This window comes from Pristiophorus japonicus, chromosome 7 (assembly GCF_044704955.1).
Source record: "Pristiophorus japonicus isolate sPriJap1 chromosome 7, sPriJap1.hap1, whole genome shotgun sequence".
NCBI classification, from domain to species: Eukaryota; Metazoa; Chordata; class Chondrichthyes; family Pristiophoridae; genus Pristiophorus; species Pristiophorus japonicus.
In genome coordinates, this window is record NC_091983.1 from 72,244,948 (window position 1) to 72,266,226 (window position 21,279).

General features: G+C 43.7%; 1 protein-coding gene across 1 annotated transcript in view; it reads left to right on the plus strand.

Annotated features, from left to right (window-relative positions):
- The window catches only part of LOC139266589 (adhesion G-protein coupled receptor F3-like), an 85,123-nt gene extending 64,312 nt beyond the window's left edge, over nucleotides 1-20,811 (plus strand). The window contains exons 15-19 of the mRNA XM_070884185.1: nucleotides 4,581-5,954; nucleotides 6,058-6,099; nucleotides 6,194-6,229; nucleotides 14,274-14,337; nucleotides 20,729-20,811. Coding sequence (XP_070740286.1) covers nucleotides 4,581-5,954; nucleotides 6,058-6,099; nucleotides 6,194-6,229; nucleotides 14,274-14,336 — 1,515 coding nt within the window. The 3' untranslated portion in view covers nucleotide 14,337; nucleotides 20,729-20,811. The remainder of the gene's footprint in view (nucleotides 1-4,580; nucleotides 5,955-6,057; nucleotides 6,100-6,193; nucleotides 6,230-14,273; nucleotides 14,338-20,728) is intronic.
- The last annotated feature ends 468 nt before the right edge of the window (nucleotides 20,812-21,279 follow it).

The following is a 21,279-nucleotide window of genomic DNA, read 5'->3' on the forward strand; positions in this document are numbered from 1 at the left end:
CGTTGTCCAATACATTAGCCACTGGCCACAACTCTTTTTGGAGAAACCAAAATTAAACATTAAATCAAGTGCCCCCCGATCTGGGGGACACTCCAGACACTTTTCAACTGCCCTTTTTTTTTGGTGGGGGTTTCTTTTGTATTTTTTGTCGTTTTTTGGGGGGGGTTTTTGGGCACTAAAACCATAATTTACAAGTGCCCCCTATAAAAGGGGAGGGGGACACTAAAACCGGCAATTAAAACAAATTAAACTTTAAAACATATAAAATCAAATTAAAATTTGGTTGCCGGGGGTAATAATGCACTCCAGTCCCTCCGGTGCCCACCTCTCACGGAAAGCTGCGAGCGTACCGGTGGACACCGCGCGCTCCATCTCTAAGGACACCCTGGCGCGGATGTACGCACGGAAGAGAGGCAGGCAGTCGGGCTGAACGACCCCCTCGACCGCCCGCTGTCTGGACCGGCTGATGGCACCTTTGGCTGTGCCCAGGAGCAGTCCTATGAGGAGGCCCTCGGACCTACCCGCTCCCCTCCGGCCACTGGCCACATGTGTCTACTTGGGAATCCAGATGTGGCTAATCAAATTTCTGCTTAGTAAATAAACACTGTCACTGGGTATGTAATCTCAATATTCTCATTTGCATGGCATATCAATATGTGCTTTGGCAGCATAGACCTAGAAATTGATCCATGCGTTTCTGGCACTACTTAGACTACTAACACCCCAATATGGCAGGCAGGAAACATGTGCCTACTTCGAGACAGAAGTGCGGCACCCACCATATTAGGTAAGGACAAACAAGAGGCGTATTTTACCCACACCTGAAGCATGCATTAGGCCCTTTATATATCAATAAGGAACCTAATGACTGTTTGAAGCCCCGTTCTGTAAGATTAGTCTTCCCTGAGGCAACCCGCACCAACTGCAATCAGGGCAACCAGCACTAAGGGTCATCTGCAACAAAAAAAGATAAGTAACTTACCAGCAAGAGGAGCTAGGAGGAGCAGGAGAGCTTCTCCCAATCCCAAATTAAAAGACCCAATCACTGCTCATAACTCCCACCATTCCTGCTGCAGCCAACCCAACCGAAGATCTGTGGCCCAGATTTTCCCTCTACTCCCAATCCCAGGCCTCCTTCCCAATCCCCAACCCAGGCCGTGATCCTGCTCTGGGCCTAGAAGGTCCGGCTGTAGACTGCACCACCTCGGCATGGATGGCAGAAGCCTGGGCTGGCTGACTGACAGGCAACTGCAATGGCACTGCCAGAGTGGAAGTGGTAGAAGTACAACTGCTGTCATCCTGAGAGAGATAGCTGGTTTGAGCTCCACTGAGCCACTGCCACTTCCCCAGGGTGGCGCCTCAGCTTTCCTAGCCATTTGTTGGAGACAGATTGCTGGACTGATGTGACACCCTGCGAGCCCCTTTCCACATTCGTAAATCCAGCCATGAAGGCAGCACTCTGAGCTTGCTTGGCAGTAAGCTGAGCCTGCAAGACTGAGCTTCCACTGCGACGTTGGGTCGCTTCGGCTTGTACTGTAATGGAAGTTGCAACATCGCCCATCACACCCTGCATCTTAGTTGGGCCAACAAGTACCCTAATGCAGTTGCCCATCACTTCCATCCTGGAAATCATGGGCTCCAAGCTCCACGCAAAGCCCCATGCAAGGTTGGAGCCGGACCCCTCCATGCCTCTTGACAGTGATGAGGTTCTCTGGCAGACCTGTCATTGCACCAAGCATTTGTGTGTGCATGCCCATCACCCTTCTTCTGAAGACTGCCCCATCGAAGTCCTCATTGAGTTCTCTGCAGCAGAACTCATGTGCGACCTCACCCTTCGAGGAGCTGGCACCTGCGCTACCCATTTTCCCTGGCCTGGCTGTAGCCCACTTATCCCTGGTGACTCACCACACACAGATCCTGCATCTATATTACCCTCTAAAGTTTGCGCAGTGCCATTTTCTGAGCTGGTGCTTGGGAGTGGCTGGGCTGGTAACAGTTCTTGCGTAGCTGAAAGGAGAAAGGCACTAAGGTCGGGTTGTGGTGAGGGGAGGGGGGAAGCAAGATGTGCATGCTTACATCATCAGCAGCATGAAAGTGAGAAGATATTGTGGGATGTGAGAAGGAGGATTAAATATGAGCATACTGTCATTGTCAATGCTTTCAGCCTTGCCTATTGCCCCTCCAATTAATTCCAGAACTGTCTCCTCAAGCTGGGTCAGGTTCTGCAGCCGCACTTGCTCCCCGCCTGTTTACTCCTGCTCACGCCGGTTGTGTGCCATCTTGGCCTGCAAGAGAAAGGGAAGTGTGTCGGTGAGTGTGGTGCAATTTGTTTGGGTGATGTGCCTGTCATGGTTGAATAACTGGCATTGTGTGCAAGGTGTGAGATGTGGGTGTGAGGCTTACAACAGTAGTAAGTGTATGAGGATGAGTAGAAGCTATAATTGTGAGGTATGAGTTGTGATTGCTCGCGATTGTTGGTAGGTAAGTGCATTTAGCAGTGTGTGAGGCTAGTGGTGCAGATGGTGGCATTTGAAGAAGTATTCACTCACCTTGACCACTCGTGAAGTTATTAAACTTCTTCTGGCACTGCATCCAGGTCTTCGGGGAAAGATTGATGGCACTGACTGCTTCAGTGATCTCCTCCCACTGCCTTTGAATAGTGTGTTTGGAAAGCCTCCTAGCCCCCTATGGGAAGAGGATCTGTCTCCTCTTATAGACCCCCTGCACCAAGACTTCTGGTGCTGTATCTGAGAACCGAGGTGCCCTTTCTCTGCCTTGATGAGACATTGCTAACTTCCAGCTCCAGTCAGAATGAGGCACCTCTCTCTGAAACCACCTCCCCTTTAAGAAATGCAGACAGCCTTTCATTCTGTAAGCAACCTTTAAATACAGAGCAGACTTCCCAGGATATTGGGCCCCCTGTTGAGTGGTGAGTCAATCAGCAGTGTGTTTAGCGCTGGGCTCAGTGCTTCAATCATATTAATGAGCAGGAAGCATGAATTTTGCTTGCAGCCTGCACCACTTTCAATGAGTCTGGGCAGATCACGTAACGCGATTCCTGCACCCATTCTTGGGCCTTATCTAAATTAGCCCCAAACATTAGGAAAAATTAGGAAAATCAATATGAGCTAAATAGTACAATTTTAAAGGGGGTGCAGGAAAAGAGACCTGAGGGGAATGGTGTGTTTTTACTCAAATCTTTGAAGGTGGCAGGGCAAGTTGAGAAGATTGTTATAAAAGCATACGGGATCATTGGCTTTATTAATAGAGGAATAAAATACAAAAGCAAGGAAGTTATGCAAAACTTTTATAAAACACTGGTTAAGTCTTAGCTGGAGTACTGTGTTCAGTTCTGGGCACCTCCCCTCAGGAAGGACACAGATTTCAAGTGATTGGCAAAACATAGAAAATAGGTGCAGGAGTAGGCCATTCAGCCCTTTGAGCCTGCACCACCATTCAATATGATCATGGCTGATCATGCACTTCAGTACCCCATTCCTGCTTTCTCTCCATACCTCTTGATCCCTTTAGCCATAAGGGCCACATCTAACTCCCTTTTGAATATATCTAGCAAGCTGGCCTCAACAGCTTTCTGTGGTAGAGAATTCCACAGGTTCACAATTCTCTGAGTGAAGAAGTTTCTCCTCATCTCGGTCCTAAATGGCTTACCCCTTATCCTTCGACTGTGACTCCTGGTTCTGGACTTCCCCAACATTGGGAACATTCTTCCTGCATCTAACCTGTCCAAAAGAACCAGAGGTGTCATGAGGAAACATTTTACACAGCAAGTTGTTGTGATCTAGAAGGCACTATCGGAGGGTGGTAGAAGCAGATTCAATAGCAGCATCCAAAAGAGAATTGGATAAATACTTGAAGGGAAAAAATAGTGCATGAAGTTGAGGTAGAAGATCAGCCATGATCTTATTGAAGGAGCAGGCTTGACGGGCAGAATGGCCTACACTTGCTCTATTTCTTATGTTCTTATTACAGGGTCATGGAGAAAGAGCAGGGGAGTGGGATTAATTGGATAGCTGTACCAAAGAGCCGGCACAGGCATGATGGGCCAAAGGACCTTCTTCTGTGCTGTATCATTCTATGATTCTATGGTCGCATAACACAGAACTATCCTAAATTGTTACTAACTGACACTAAATTTGATTCAGAGAGGGTAAAAGGAAATGGTAAATGGAAATGTTGCCATGGGCTGTGGGAGGATTCGTGCGAGGCAAGGATTGTAGGTTGTTGCTGGTAAATAGAAGGAGCTTTACCCTGCAGCTAACCTATGTATACCTGCCCTGGAAGTGCAATGTGCTGACAGCGAGTTACAAAAGTGCAAATGTTTTCCATCTCTAACATTATTGAGCACAAAGGTTCCCAAAAAATAACAAAATTAACAAAAATTGAAATAGCCACATCAGAGATAATCAGTCATAAAATGGTAATTAGCCCTTATTAACTGGAGTTGATGAAGTATTGCAGATTGTGGTTTTGTTTTTACTCTATGATTTACTATTCTACCACTAATTTGATAAAGACTTTTTCTTGTGTAATATTATTGTGTTACTTTTATTTCCTTACAGGAATTCCTTTCAGTAGTAAACAATGTAGCAAAACCAAAAACAGAAGACAAAGGAGACAACAACTTCAATTCAATTACATTAATGCAGTCAGTTGAAACATTCAGCCAATTATTTCAGCCGCATGAGAAAGAATTCAATGTAACTTTTGAAAACATTAAGCTAAAAGGAAAAGAGTTTGATGCTAATTCCACAGACAGTTATTTTCAGACTTTTTCTGAGAACATTACAGCAGAGATAGACGGAAAATTTTTGAAAGATATACAGAAAAATAATCCTTCTTTCAAAATATCAACCATCCTGTATCTAAATATACACGACTATTTACCCTCAAACAGTACTGAATCAAAGGAATCTCAAAAAGGTTACTTTTTAAACAGCTTTGTTCAATCAACTTCATTGAAAGGGACCAATTATACACAAAATGAGAACCCAAACTTTTCCATCAAAATGCTTTTCTCCCCCAGAAAACCAGCTAATCAGAAAACCGCAACGTGTGTTTTTTGGGATTTTAAACAAAGTGGCTGGTCGACTAAAGGTTGTGAATCATCTGTCACTGAGAATGGAACATTGTGTACTTGTAATCACTTGACATCCTTTGCTGTGCTAATGGCACCAAATAAGAAATATATTCCATTTCTTGAGGAAATGACTTACGCAGGATTAGGCATTTCAATTATATCGTTGATATTTTGTATCACTGTTGAAATTATAGTGTGGAACACAGTTGTCAAAAGCAGCGTTGCCCATTTCCGTCACACTACTCTGATCAACACTGCTATTGCTTTGCTATTTGCTCATTCTTTCTTTCTAATCGGTTCAATTGATTCTGTTAAAAAGGATAAAACCTTGTGTACAATTGCTACAATTTTCACTCATTTTTTCTTCCTTTCTGTATTCTTTTGGACACTTATTCAAAGTGTAACGCTCCTCTACCGGCTTATCTTTGTTTTCCATCATCTGGGAAAGTCAGCCTTTATGTTATTTTCTTTTATCATCGGCTATGGTTGCCCCCTTGCAATAGTAATTGCTGCAACCATGAACTTCATAAACAAAGACAAATATAAGAGGGAACATGTCTGTTGGCTAAATGCCATGCCACTTGGAGAATTCACTGCATTTTATACTTTCATTATACCACTTGGATGCATTATTGGCATCAATATGATTATCCTGACAGTGGTCATTGTGAAGCTGATGAGGCCATCTGTTACAGAAGAAAGACAGACAGAGGACAAAGAAACAATTAAGAGAGTAATTAAAGCTGTCCTCATTCTCACTCCAACTTTTGGATTGACCTGGATCATTGGATTTGCTTTGGATGAGAATGCCTCTCCTTATGTCCATTATGCATTTGTTTTCTTCAACTCAATTCAGGTAAAGTAAATATAAGGCATAGTACTGTAGTGTTTGAGAATTATCTCAAATTTGACTGAAGATGACAATGCATCGTAACAATATTTTACCATTTCTCTTCAAGGGTTTGTTTATTGTAATAACTGCCGGTTTCACAGAGACCAAGGTGAAAACATTTGAGCTGCATTTTGTTAATTTTAGCATTTTTGCTTTTTTTGTTCACAATAAATTTTAAATATGACTTCTTTTGTGTATTATAGATACGAGAAGCCTTCATAAAGCGCATTAAGACAATGGTATGTCTCATTTCTAAAGCTAAAATCACAACAAAAGCAATAAGATATACTAGTAAAACTGTTGCCTTGATAAAAGATGTGAAACAGAAGTTTAAGCTAAAATAATACAAGTGCATATGTTCACATATATTCATTATAAATTATGTAGGCCCGAATTTCCTGAGGGATTGGGGTATGCAAGGATAGGAAATGGGAAAGGGTCCAGTAACACCAACTGTTCACACTAAAGAAACTGGAATTCAAATTTCCTGTGAGAATGGGACTGGTAAATGCTGTCTCCTGGTGAAGTCCACACAATGGGCCCAGGTTTTGGGCCGCGCCTGACCTGGACACCTGTTTTTCGCGCCACAAATTGCGCCTAAAAAAACTTACAGATTCTCCGGCTCCCTGCTGGTCCTCTGAAGCCGGGCGTGGCGCAGCACGAGCTGTAGGGGGCGGAGCTAGGTCCCTGCGCTGAAAACAGTGCCGGGACCTCTGCACATGCGCCTTACAGTGGGCGCGCATGTGCAGTAGCTCCAGGCGCCCAAAACTGTGTGGGAGGGGCTCGAAGCACGCAGCCCCTAGCCCTGGCTGAATGGCCTCACTGGGGCTGCATGCATAAGGCTGCCTCCCACGCCCAGCTCCTGCTTCCCCCGACCCGACTCGACTCCCGCTTCCCACCCACCCGCCCCCGGACCCGACCTGACCCCGACACCGATTCGACTCACGCTCCCCCCCGCCCCCGGACCGGACCGGACCCGAACCCCCGGACTGGACCCGACCCACGCTCCCCCCCCCCACCCGACCTGACCTCCCTCCCTCCCCCCCCGACCTGAACCGACCTCCCTCCCACCACCCCCCGACCCGACCCGCGCTCCCGACCCCCCCCCCCAACCCGGACCTGACCCAACCTGACCTCCCTCCCCCCGCCCCCGACACGAACCGACCTCCCTCTGCCCCCCCCCCACCCCCGACCCGAACCGAACTGACCCGACCCGACCCGTGCTCCCTCCCTCCCCGAACCAACCTGACCTCCCTCCTGCTCTCCCCCGACCCGACCCATGCTCCCGACCGCCTTCCCTCCCCCTCTGGACCGGACCGGACCCGACCCAACCCGACCCGCGCTCCCGACCCCGACCCGACCCAACGCCACCTACCTGTAAATCTGGTGCTGGGGACGGGCCCTGCCCGAAGTCTTGGGCCCGGCCGGGCCCGGCCCATTCAGCCTCCCTCCCCCTTCTCCTTCCCCCCCCTCCTTCTCCTTTCCCCCCCTTCTCCTTTCCCTTCTCCCCCCTCTCTTTCCCCTTCTCCTCTCCCCCTTCTCCTTTCCCCCCTCTCCTTCCCCTTCTCCCCCCTCTCTTTCCCCTTCTCCTCTCCCCCCCTTTCCCCTTCTCCCCCCCTCCAATTCTCCCCCCCTTCCATTTCTCCTCCCCTTCACCTTCTCCTCCTCCCCCCCTTCCCCTTCTCCTCCCCTTCCCCTCCCCCCTCCTCCTCCCCCCTTCTCCTTCCCTCCCCCTTCTCCCCCTTCCCTCCCCCTTCTCCCCCATCCCTCCCCCTTCTCCCCCATCCCTCCCCCTTTGCCTCATCCCCTCCCCCTGCCCCCCCTCTCACCCTCTACCCCCCTCCTCCCCCTCCCCTCGTTGTCAGAAACACAGACACTGACAGACAGAGAGTGAGAGACACACACAGACAGACAGACAGAGAGATAGAGACACTGACAGTGACACACTAGGTGGGGGGGGGGGGCATCCCAGCACGCTGTTGAAGGGCTCCCGGTGCTGCAGTCGGTAAGTAGAAAATGTTTTATTTATTGATTTAAAAAAATATATATTTTTTATTAATTTTTTTTGATTGATTTATTGGTTGATTTATTGATGTTTTTATCATTTATTATTGATGATGGCTCTTTATTTGTAAAACTGAAGTGTTTAATGTTTGTAAACTTCCCTTTAAACCCCCCCCCCCCCATTCCCTACGCCTGATTTGTAACCTACGCCTGATTTTCTAAAGTGTAGACAAGGTTTTTTCGAGGGTACAAAAATCTTCACTTACTCCATTATAAGTTAGTTTAGAGTAAATTTTCACTGCCGAAACTTTGAAAACAGGCGGAAGTGGCCGGACATGCCCCCTTTGAAAAAAAATTTCTGTTCCAAAGTGAAACTGTTCTAACTGACTAGAACTGGAGCAAACTAAATGCCGAGAATTTGAATTTCTAAGATACTCCGTTCTACATCAGTTGCTCCAAAAAATCAGGAGCAACTGAGGCTGAAACTTGGGCCCTATGTATGGTCCCAGTCTATGTTTGCAAGAGGCAGGCATGCATTACCTGCCTGAAGCACAAGTAGGAACCCGCAAAAGTTTTCCAAGCTGACCGCGTAGCCTGGAACACTGAAGAAGTGTGGAGAAAGTCAGTAAATGAGCCTATTCCCAGTTTTTTTATTTTATGTACCAGTCGGACCAGCTGGTTTTTGTGGACAAGGGGTTGGCCAGCACCACATTCTTTTCAGGGCTTTGCCACACCTCAAACCTAGCGGACAACCCAGCGGGAAAGAAAAAGAAAGCCATGCACTTATATAGCATCTTTCACAACCTCAGGACATCCCAAAGCACTTTACAGCCAATGAAGTACTTTTGAAGTGTAATCACTGTTGTAATGTAGGAAACGCATCAGCCAATTTGTGCACAGCAAGCTCCCGCAATTAGCAATGTGATAATGACCAGAAAATAATTAAAGGATAAATATTGGCTAGGACACCTTGCTCTTCTTCAGAGAAGTGCCATGGGATCTCTTGTGTCTTCCTGAGAGCGCAGATGGGGCCTCGGTTTAATGTCACATCCGAAAGATGGCACCTCCGACAGTGCAGCATTCCCTCAGTACTGAACTGCAGGGTAGAAACTGGTGGGGTCCTGCCAAAAATAAACAAATTGCCTCACCCTGGAAACAGCAATTCAGTCGGTCTCATGGTTCACTGGTGGGGGAGAAGGATCATGGTGTAGAGGTCCATAGGCGGAGAAATTGAACTCATTTGCACCCCATTTGTGCCCCCCAGGGGACACTCAGAGATTGTGACGCCATCGCCGTGTGCATTGCCCCGTTAGTGCCCAGCCCTGAAATTGACTTTGGCCTCTGTAGTAGTGCCAGGTGAGAGCGATGACAGCTACAGGAGTTGGTCTTGAGCGGCCGGCCGCTATCGGGGTGAAAATTAAAGGCGAGGTGGCCAACTTAAAATGTAAAAAAAATCACCTTAGTGTTCCCGCTCCTGATCCGCTTTCTTCATGGGATTGTGCCCGTGATCACTCAGCCAGCACTCTGCTTGAGGGCTGATCATGCAGCACCCCCGCTCTCTGGTAGGACCCTTTGTATAATGCAGAGTCAGCAGCGTGGGCTCTTGCTTTTTAGTGAGGGAAGGGCCCCTCGGACACTGCATCGCTGCACCGCCCAGTGCGCAGCGCTGCTGAGGCGTCCGCCCCTGGTAACCCGAATTTCTCGGGAGGGGCGCGACCTCTGCGCCTACCGCAAAGTCTCGTGTCTCCCAGATGCTACCGCCTGCAAACGGGAAAATACTGAATTTTAGCCCATCGTGCAATATTTCTAACTGTGTTTAATGTTGAATAATTGCATCGCATGTGCAGTTGGAATATTTATGTGCCAAATCACAAGCTAATGTTTTTGACTGAAGGGCTGAGGCACATATTGTGGGACCACCACCTCCACAGTTGAAATAGTTTGAGCGCAGAAGCTTAGAGAGTATGGCATGGTGGGTGTTACAGAGACAAGGCTGCAAGCTGGTCATGATTAGAAGTTAAATATTGCAGGTTATAAGGTCTTTAGCAAGGATTGGGATACGAGAAGAGGAGGAGGGGTAACCTTATTGATTAAAGATGCTATTACAACATTAGTAAGAAAGGATATAGGTAAGAGAAAGCAATCAGTGGAGGCACTATAGTTAGTATTGAGGAATAACAGAGGACTTAAAACTGTAATGGGAGTTATCTACAGGCCTCCTGATAGTAGCATTGAAGTGCCAGAATGTATTCATTCAGAGATTATAGAGACGCTTGTATCAAAAGCAAAGTTGTTTTAATGGAAGACTTTAATTTTCATATCGTTTGGGAAGTGCAGAGTAGCTCAAGTCAGAATGGTAGTGAATTTCTTGAGCGCATTCAAGATAGTTTTCTAGAGCAATATGTTCTAGAGCCAAGACGAGGGCAGGCTATACTAGATTTAGTAATAAGTCAGACTTAGTTATTAATGTAACAGCAAGGGAACATCTATCTAACAGTGAACATAATATGATTTAATTCAATGTTATGTTTGAAAAGGAGAAACTTAATATGGTTACTAAGATTCTAGATCTCAGTAAAGCTAACTTTAACGGGATGAGACAGAGATTGCCGACAGCAAACTAGTTAAATCTGTTATTGGGTAAAACTACAGATGAACAGTAGGAGGGTGTTCAAAAAAGAATTTAGCTTAATGCAGGACCAATATGTAACCTTAATGGGCAAATATTTACCATGGTCGACAAAAGAGGCGAGAGATAACAAAACTAAAGGAAAGAGCATATAAAATTGCAAAGAATAATATAAATCCAGGAGACTGGGAGGGATATAAAGAACAGCAAAGGAAGACCAAAAAGTTAGTAAGAGCTGCAAAAAGGAATAGAAAAGAAACTTATGAGAGATATCAAGATTAACACAAAATGTTTTTACAATATAGAAGGTTCGGGGTGATTTGATTGAAGTTTTTACGATTTTGAAACAAATTGATCGGATGAATAGAGAGAAGCTTTTCCCGTTGTTAGGGGTTTCTAGGACAAGGGGACATAACCTTAAAATCAGAGCCAGGCCATACAGGAGAAAAGTTAGGAAACAGTTCTTCATGCAAAGGGTGATAGAGGGTGAACTCTGCCACAAAAAGCAGTGGATGCTAGCTCAATTAATAATTTTAAATTTGAGATCGATAGCTTTTTGCTAGATTAGTGTATAAAAAGGATATGGAGCCAAGGCGGTTGGATGAAGTTAAGATACAGATCGGCCATGATCTAATTGAATGGTGGAACAGACTCAAGGGGCTGAATGGCCTAATCCTGTTCCTATGTTTCTAAGACAAGTGAAGAATTGATGGTTAGAAGATGCCATGTGTGGGCTGGGTGTGTTGCATTTACTTGTTTCTCCAATTTCTTAACATCCTTTGTTTTAAAAGCCTGTAGATTGTAGGTGGAAGACAAGACTGAGAAGGATAAAGGCCCCGATATTTACAGCTAGGCAGGGAGGGAACAGACGGGAGAAGTTCTGAATGAGACCCATTTTACATTTTTGCACCAGGTTTTCCACCCAATAGCCAGCCTGATTGACAGGCTGACTACGTGTTGGGCGGGAGAGCCTCTGGCACAAGGCAACTGCTGGAAGTGCAGTGAGGAAGGAAGGAGATATCATGGGGAGAGAGAGATCGAAGATGGGGGGGATGGGAGAGATCATGGTTGGGAAAGAGATCATAGTCGGGGGAACTCGTGGTCAGAGGGGCTTCTGGTCGGGGAGGGGAAAGATTGTGGTGGAGGCGATTCATAGTCGAGGGGTAGAGATTGTAGTGGAGTAGGAAGAGCATGGAGGTGGGGGGGGCGGGGCGGAGATCACTGGGGGAAAATCGGGGGGTGCTGGAGATCTCGGCCTGGAGATTGGGGAGAGTTGGAGATCGTGGAGGTGAGGGATCAGCCGATGGAGGGAACGGAAGCAGTTTGGCTTGTTGGGCCTGGTGGAAATACTCCTGCTCCTCCTGGCCCTAAAGCAGTGTTGTAATGGCACCTGATGGATCCGACACTTCTTGCCTCATTATATTTGCCAGATTTCCCGAGGCCTGGGAAACCCAGCCAAAATGGATAAAAAATAAATGAAAGGCCTATAAAAATGGTGACACGCAGCCTTCTTAAAAGGTTTTACCGATCGATCCACCTCCTAAGAGTGGACTAGTCACCCATCCCTGACCCCCCTCCATTACAACCGGATGTGGGTGGATTCAAGGTGGATTGGGGTCGGGTCTTAAATGTTTCAAATTTTAACTTCTCGTCTGTACCCAACCCTCCTACATTACAACAATGACTCCACTTCAAAAATTACTTCATTGGCTGTAAAGCGTTTTGGGACATCCTGAGGTCGTGAAAGGCGCTATATAAATACAAGTCTAAACCCTCCTGTTCCTGGGGGTTAAAAGTACCCCACAAAGGGGTTGACAGTTTTGATGTTGAGGCAAAGGAATCGTCCTAATTTCAATGCAGTTAGAATGTAGGTTAAAGAACGTGCTTGTAAACCACTAATTTGAGTTTTCACAGAAAATTGGACAAGATACTGAAAAAAAAATCATAATCTCATGTAATAAAACTGTAATTTGAAGTATTCAGTCACCATTAACCAATAGGCATAATTATAAATGGACATATTTCTTGGAGCCCAAACCATTGGTGAAAATCCTGGAAACCCACAAGATAAAAAATCATAAACAGTGCAAGCTCCACAAGTCTATCAGTCTTGTTAGGGTTCAATCTTACTTTCCCATTTTCTTTCTCCAGAGTTGCATCTTGTTATCCCTTGAACTCATATATATAGCCCTTTGCTGATATCTCATTACATAGCAGTACACATAGCACAATTTAGTTCAAAACAAGTCAAATAAGTTATTTACTTGCTGTACAGAACAGATCACATGCAGTACAGTGAGATAATCATTGGTACACCATGTTAAGCCCATTGTTAACTTTGCGTATTCTCAGTCCTGCCTCATCAGATTCCCATTTTGATACATATGATTAAGGAATCAATGGTGGGTATGTTCTTGCTTGTTACACTTTCATCAATCCACAAATAATAGTCGACAACCACAATATGTTCTTCAGATCGATTCATAAATATGGCTTAGCTTAATATTTGCACAGATTCTCAGGGTGTTTCAATATTGAAGGAGATAACTATTAATTCAGTACACATACCCAAATATGTCATATATAATGACCTCATTATCACTCTCCTTTGCCTTAATACAACTTGCAACTTGAAGGTAGAGCATTCTCTGCATCTATTTGTACATGGCTATGTCTGATAAATTATATCACACACAGGTAAATCACTAGTTTAATAATTCCTTTGCAAAATATGCAACATAATTGTTACTGTATTCAATCATAGTTTAGGATTTATAGTCATCCTGATAGGCTATAGGACTCAGGCCTCAGAAAACTTCTAAGTGACATTGTCCTTAAGATTTACAAAATAGCCAAACTTGCAGCTATCTCATTTCCTCCTGAGGGCTCTACGGAAGGATGCAGGACAACTCCACCATCAAGTATACTACTAAGAATTTCCTTTGATATGTATCTTCCAGGTTTTCAAATTGTTCATACTATGGATACCATTGTGAGAAGTGGTCAACTGACAACTTGGCCCTGACGATATTTAGTCCTCATTGGCTTAAAAATGTGACGTTTCTTTCAAATGTCCTGCTGTCGGCATTATTGGGCATTTTAGCAGTCCTCTGAGAACAGTCGCACAGGCAGTATTGTAAAATATAAGAGTTAGCACCCTGTTTACCAGAGATTTCATTTGAATACTTCCTGTATTATAGCATTTTAAAATATGACTTAGAATATCACACTTTGCGGAATTTAGGACACAAGCCATTAAATAACTATGGGGTAGAAATTGGTCTTGAACAGTAGCGCAAAACATGTCACCCATCATGCTCCTCGCCCAATTTTCAATTCTTTTGGCTTCACTAGAAGTAAATGTCAAGCGGGCGTAGAACAGGCGTCTGATGCGACACCATCCATTTTGCACTTCTGCCCAAGGCAAATCTCTACCCTCAGAAAATAAAACAGACATAAACGAGTTAGAAATATAGAAATAGTTTTGAGTTTAAAAAAAATGATATAGTACAAAAAAAATAGGCATTCTAGAAAAATCTGGAGAAATCATCTGATGACTTGTCTTTTAAAACATGACTCATCCATGCTTTTTAAAACAATCAATAAGATCATATTGTAAGTAATACTATATGCCTTTAAATATTTTTCAGTCCTTGCATAGTACGTCTGAGAATTTCACCTCAAAAACATCATTTCAGTCAATCTCAAAATGAGGTGAGTAAAGCTGATGCAACCAGCACAATAGTACAAGAAACACAATAAAACCATAGAATGAGAAAAGGCTATTTGACCCATCAGGTCTGTTCCTCAGTCTGGCTCACATACAACCTACTGTATAATTTAATGTGGATTCTGCTTTTAATGATCACTGTTTGTAGTGATCATGCAGATATGCCAGGGGTGGATTTTCCAGCGAGCAGGATCATTCCCACGAAGACAGAATGGGCATGGATGGGCAAGGAAATTGGATGGAGATCTGTTTTGGCAGATCCCACTTGATCTGTACTGCATGCATTCTTACAGATGGTCTAAACTGTTCTTGCACATTCTGTTATTAATTTAATATTGTGTGCATAAACATCATTAGAATAAAAAATTGAGTAAAATTACCATATGTGATTTCCTGGTCTCAAACTTTTGGAGGCCAATGGAGTATGAAAGGCCAGAAGTGTGTGGAGTTTAGTCTCAGTCAGCATGATTGGAATATAAATACTGATGTTTAGCACAGAATTTTGAGTTCAATTTACTTTAATTTACATCATTTTAATCTGTTGAGTACTACAAACTGTTTAAACATGTGAGGCATGTGAAAAAGGAACAGCAGTAATCATGGGGGATTTTAACCTACAAATCGATTGGTCAAATCAAATCGCATGGGGTAGCCTTGAGGAGGAATTCATAGAATGCACACGGGATTGTTTCTTAGAACAATATGTTACAGAACCTACAAGGGAGAAAGCTATCTTAGATCTGGTCCTGTGTAATGAGACAGGAATAATAAAACGATCTCCTAGTAAAAGATCCGCTCGGAATGAGTGATCACAGTATGGTTGAATTTGTAATACAGATTGAGGGTGAGGAAATAGTGTCTCAAACGAGCGTACTATGCTTAAACAAAGGGGACTACAGTGGGATGAGGGCAGAGTTGGCTAAAGTAGACTGGGAACACAGACTAAACGATGGCACAATTGAGGAACAGTGGAGGACTTTTAAGGAGCTCTTTCATAGTGCTCAACAAAAATATATTCCAGTGAAAAAGAAGGACGGTAAGAGAAGGGATAACCAGCCGTAGATAACCAAGGAAATAAAGGAGAGTATCAAATTAAAAACCAATGCGTATATGGTGGCCAAGGTTAGTGGGAAACTAGAAGATTGGGAAAATTTTAAACGACAGCAAAGAATGACTAAGAAAGCAATAAAGGAAAGATAGATTACGAAAGTAAACTTGGGCAAAACATAAAAACAGATAGTAAAAGCTTTTACCGATATATAAAACGGAAAAGAGTGACTAAAGTAAATGTTGGTCCCTTAGAAGATGAAAAGGGGGATTTAATAATGGGAAATGTGGAAATGGCTGAGACCTTAAACAATTGTTTTGCTTCGGTCTTCACAGTGGAAGACACAAAAACCATGCCAAAAATTGCTGGTCACAGGAATGTGGGAAGGGAGGACCTCGAGACAATCACTATCACTAGGGGGGTAGTGCTGGACAGGCTAATGGATCTCAAGGTAGACAAGTCCCTTGGTCCTGATGAAATGCATCCCAGGGTATTAAAAGAGATGGCGGAAGTTATAGCAGATGCATTCGTTATAATCTACCAAAATTCTCTGGACTCTGGGGAGGTACCATCGGATTGGAAAGCAGCTAATGTAATGCCTCTGTTTAAAAGGCAGACAAAAGGCAGGTAATTATAGGCCGCTTAGTTTAACATCTGTAGTGGGGAAAATGCTTGAAGCTATCATTAAGGAAGAAATAGCGGGACATCTAGATAGCAATAGTGCAATCAAGCAGAGGCAACATGGATTCATGAAGGGGAAATCATGTTTAACTAATTTACTGGAATTCTTTGAGGATATAACGAGCATGGTGGATAGAGGCGTACCGATGGATGTGGTGTATTTAGATTTCCAAAAGGCATTCAATAAGGTGCCACACAAAAGGTTACTGCAGAAGATAAAGGTACGCGGAGTCAGAGGAAATGTATTAGCATGGATCGAGAATTGGCTGGCTAACAGAAAGCAGAGAGTCGGGATAAATGGGTCCTTTTCGGGTTGGAAATCGGTGGTTAGTGGTGTGCCACAAAGATCGGTGCTGGGACCACAACTGTTTACAATATACATAGATAACCTGGAAGAGGGGACAGAGTGTAGTGTAACAAAATTTGCAGATGACACAAAGATTAGTGGGAAAGCGGGTTGTGTAGAGGCTGCAAAGAGATTTAGATAGGTTAAGCGAATGGGCTAAGGTTTGGCAGATGGAATACAATGTCGGAAAATGTGAGGTCATCCACCTTGGAAAGAAAAACAGTAAAAGGGAATATTATTTGAATGGGGAGAAATTACAACATGCTGCGGTGCAGTGGGACCTGTGGGTCCTTGTGCATGAATCCCAAAAAGTTAGTTTGTAGGTGCAGCAGGTAATCAGGAAGGCGAATGGAATGTTGGCCTTCATTGCGAGAGGGATAGAGTACAAAAGCAGGGAGATCCTGCTGCAACTGTGCAGGGTATTGGTGAGGCCGCACCTGGAGTACTGCGTGCAGTTTTGGTCACCTTACTTAAGGAAGGATATAGTAGCTTTGGAGGGGGTACAGAGACGATTCACTAGGCTGATTCCGGAGATGAGGGGGTTACCTTATGATGATAGATTGAGTAGACTGGGTCTTTACTCGTTGGAGTTCAGAAGGATGAGGGGTGATCTTCTAGAAACATTTAAAATAATGAAAGGGATAGACAAGATAGAGGCAGAGAGGTTGTTTCCACTGATCGGGGAGACTAGAATTAGGGGACACTGCCTCAAAATACGGGGGAGCCAATTTAAAACCGAGTTGAGAAGGAATTTCTTCTCCCAGAGGGTTGTGAATCTGTGGAATTCTCTGCCCAGGGAAGCAGTTGAGGCTAGCTCATTGAATGTATTCAAATCACAGATAGATAGATTTTTAACCAATAAGGGAATTAAAGGTTATGGGGAGCGGGCGGGTAACTGGAGCTGAGTCCACGGCCAGATCAGCCATGATCTTGTTGAGTGGCAGAGCAGGCTCGAGGAGCTAGATGGCCTACTCCTGTTCCTAATTCTTATGTAAACACTTTTCACTTAGTGCATTAACTCTGGGTCAGTTTGAGCCAGAAATAGGTAATTCATAGGTTACAAAAGAAGTGTAATTAGCTGTTTTCTGATTGGCAGTAGTTTTCTGTGGCAGCTGGCTATTGTGTAAGTTACGACAGTATAAATTTGAGTTGCGTAGCGAGTGATCAGTCTTGAGCTGAGAGAGGCCAGTGTATTGTTAATGGGCAGACAAGCGTGGAATTCAGCCCTGGAGGAAATTCATTTTGGAGGTGCAGTTGGGCAGGAATTTTTTCCATAATTAATATTTATGTGAAGTGACTAAGAGAATTTGATGCTTGTGAGAGTTTGCTGCTGGTGGAACTTTAGGCTAACTCTCTACGTTTTTAAGCTAAACATAAAGGGGTGGTCAGGCAAGGAGCTTTCAGCTTGTCTTTGGAATGTGATATGCCATTATGGATCCTGAGTCTATCACTGTGTTGGAAAATTAAGGCTGGAATCTTCCCAGCCCTGCAAGTGCAGGTTTGGAGGCGGGTCCGCTATTAAAATGGCCCTGATTGACAACGGGCCGGGATCCTGCTCTGAACTTGCCTCCGTGTCAGTTTCTCAGCTGTCATCAGACCCACTTCCAGTTAATTGGCAGGGAATCCCGCAGCGCACCAGCCATGGAAGACTGAAGGGAGAGGGCAGGTTGCACTTCAGAGCGGGTTTCCCACGCTGCAACAATGTCGGCCGCATCGAACTCGTCTTTGTTGGCGAAATCCCGGCTTAAGTCTCTGAAACAGAGAATTTCTATGCTGATGGGGCAATTGGCCACGCTCTATAGCATAAGAAGGATTTCTGAATTATACTCTTCAGAATATGGTAATCCAGGAGGGAATGCCGCGCAGGGATAGTGTCGAAAGAGAAATGGGGCTGATCATCTGCGTGGGCAGCAGAGGAAGAAAGGGATTCCCTGAGTTACTGGAACTATCCAATAAACACACTAGGGTAGATCTTGACTTGCAATTATTTGTTTTGCACTATCGCACAAAGTCAAGAATTACCCCATTATGTTGGACAAGTGTGAGGTAGACATTGACAGTGATTCAGAGAGGGGGTGGTCCTGAGTAACGTTGTTGCACCATGGAACAAGGGACTATACAGGAGGTTGTGGAGCAGGTATACTACAAAAATAGTACTGGGAGATTTTATATTCTGGTGAATAGACATTCTGTTTTGCAGCCATAACTAGCAGCCACAAACAGTACCTTGCTACCCTGGTGCCAGGGTGAAGGGCATCACACAACTGGGAAATCTAATGGAAAGGAAAGGAAAGCAGCCTAAAAGTCATGCTCCATGTTGGTATCAATGATATAGGTGGAAGTACATTTAAGAAAAGATTAAACAAACCATGTTCCTACCTGTGTGAAAGTGCTTCAGGCAGGCCTTTCAGGCAGCGGTGTGGTGTCGGTCCCGACGACAGGGGCAAGAAGCAGCAAGCAGCCTCAGTGCTGATCATGGAAGGGCAATGTGGTTTTATTAAAAAATGTTAAAAATTGAACAGCTACAAAGAATTTGAATAGTCTCAAACAAGTGCATGTGTCCCGTTTATCACAGTCTATCTTTAATTACAGAATGAGTGGTGGAGATTGAAACGGTAATGAGTTGTAAAGGCTGAATTAAAATGCACAGTTGCTGCAGTAACACTGGTTAAAGAGCCAACATTAATTCAGCAGGTGATTTATTCAGCAGTGCTGCTAAAAGCACTCCCTCACACACAGAAATATCAAGAAAATTAAAATGCAAGCCTTTGCAAGGGTTCAATAAATAAATGTTCACTTTTTCTGCAGCACTTTTAAAAATGGCCGAGTGCCAATGTTTACTTCAGACTGCGCGTGTGCGAACGCTCCAACGCGCACGCGCAGGGTTGCCGGCACCAAAAAAACTCATTTAAATTGTACCCGCCCCCTCCTACTTACAAAATCGGCGCAAGTGGTAGGCTCCGCCCCCTGTGCGCCGCGCCAAGCAGACATCGAGCTGCAAGGAGCACGAGAATACCGCGGTTTTTTTCAGGCGCCGTTTTCGGCGAGAAAAACAGGCGCCCAGCTCTGAGGGGCGCCTTTTTCGCCGCGTATGGAAACTTGGGGCCAAAGAGTTAGGGACTGCATTTAAAAAGATTTCAAGGGTGATAATGTCTGAATTGTTTCTTGTGACATGTGCTGGACAGGCTATGGAGAGGAAGATTAGGAAAGTCCATGTATGGCTGCTAGGTTGATGCAGGATGAAGGGTTCATATTCTTGGGGCACTGGACCGAGTTTAGGAATAAGGGAAGGCTATACTGAAAGGAAATACTTTATCTGAACCAAAAATGCACCAACATACTTGCAGAGAGGGTAGGTAAAGCAGTGGAAGAGGATGTAAACTAATATGAAAAGGGGTGGGAAAAATTTAAGTTTGAGAACAAAGAGGGAGATGGATTAATAAAGCTGCTGGAATAAAACTAGAACGTTTTACTGCATTAAATACTGAGAAAATATCAGAGGAGAAATGGAAAGAAAGGCTATGAGCTAGTGAAAGACAAAACACTGTTAAATAAGGCTCAAGTGTTACCAAAAAATTAAATGAACAAAACCAGAAAAAAGAATAAGGGTTAACATTCCCCCAAAATTAGAGTCTGGATTGAATGGCATGTAGATGAATGCATAAAGCAGAAAGCTAAACAGTTAGAAGCATTAATAACTATAGAGGGATAATGATATAGTGGCTATAATGGAGACGGGCTGAGGGGTGGGGCAAGGGTGAGGGAGGAAGGAGGGGGAGACAACAGCAAATGGAAATAACTTGCCTAGCAAGTAACTGAACACATAGGTGCCCAACAACGCCAGTTGGGTGCTTGAGAATTCAGGGACCTGTGATTTGAAGCCCTATGTATTATTTGTTATGCAAAACAAATAAATGGCACGAATATTTGACTGAAATTAATTTTCTGGATTCTGCTGACATTTATAATCGGTTCAGCTTGACGCTGATAGTTTGAGATAAGCAGAATGCTTCAATTTGCCAACACCTTTATAATATTTCAAATAATCATTCAATAGTTATCCCAATATTAATTACTAATAAATGAACTGCAGATGTGAATAAATATAGTTTTTATAAATGCCATTCCACCTGTATCATTATACTGTAGGAATGGTTTTTTATCTCTGGTTTATGTATTCTACTTTTGCAGCTATAATCTTCTTCAATGAGGTTTTATTTAGTTTGTGAGTTGTATTGCTGTATAACTTAAAATGCATTGTCTGCATCGCTTTAAATAAATTACTTCCTTCCCCCCACAGATTATGAAGAATGGAAAACCAGAAATTTTACATCAATTCACTTCTTTGATAGTCCTCTTAGTACAATTCTTAGTAAATACTGTAAACAGGCCATGTCTTTACCAGTTTTCTATTATGGCATATATAAAATAAGGAATTATTGAAATGTCATATTATCAGTTGAGTTTGGTTTAATTAAATATTGTTTCCAATCTTAAGGTTTGTAGCTTTTAGAACTGGATTTTCATGTGCAATTTACATAAAATGAATTTATGTTAGCATCTTACATCATATTATTCAACTCAATGAGAACAAGGAGCACACAGAAAATGTCTGTAATTATAGTACATGGAAACTAAAATATAAACTGAAGAAAAACTGCTGACAACATTCTTGATTGATTAAAGAGTATCTTATCTATATTCATTTATATAATCATCTGTTAGAGTTAAAGTTTGTATTTTAATTATTTACTTTTGTTTTCATTTATTAATATAAGAAAAAGGATCACATTTTTGTTTCTATATTACTGGAGGGAAAAGAAGCAGGGCTGGGGTGGGGTGGGGGGCATT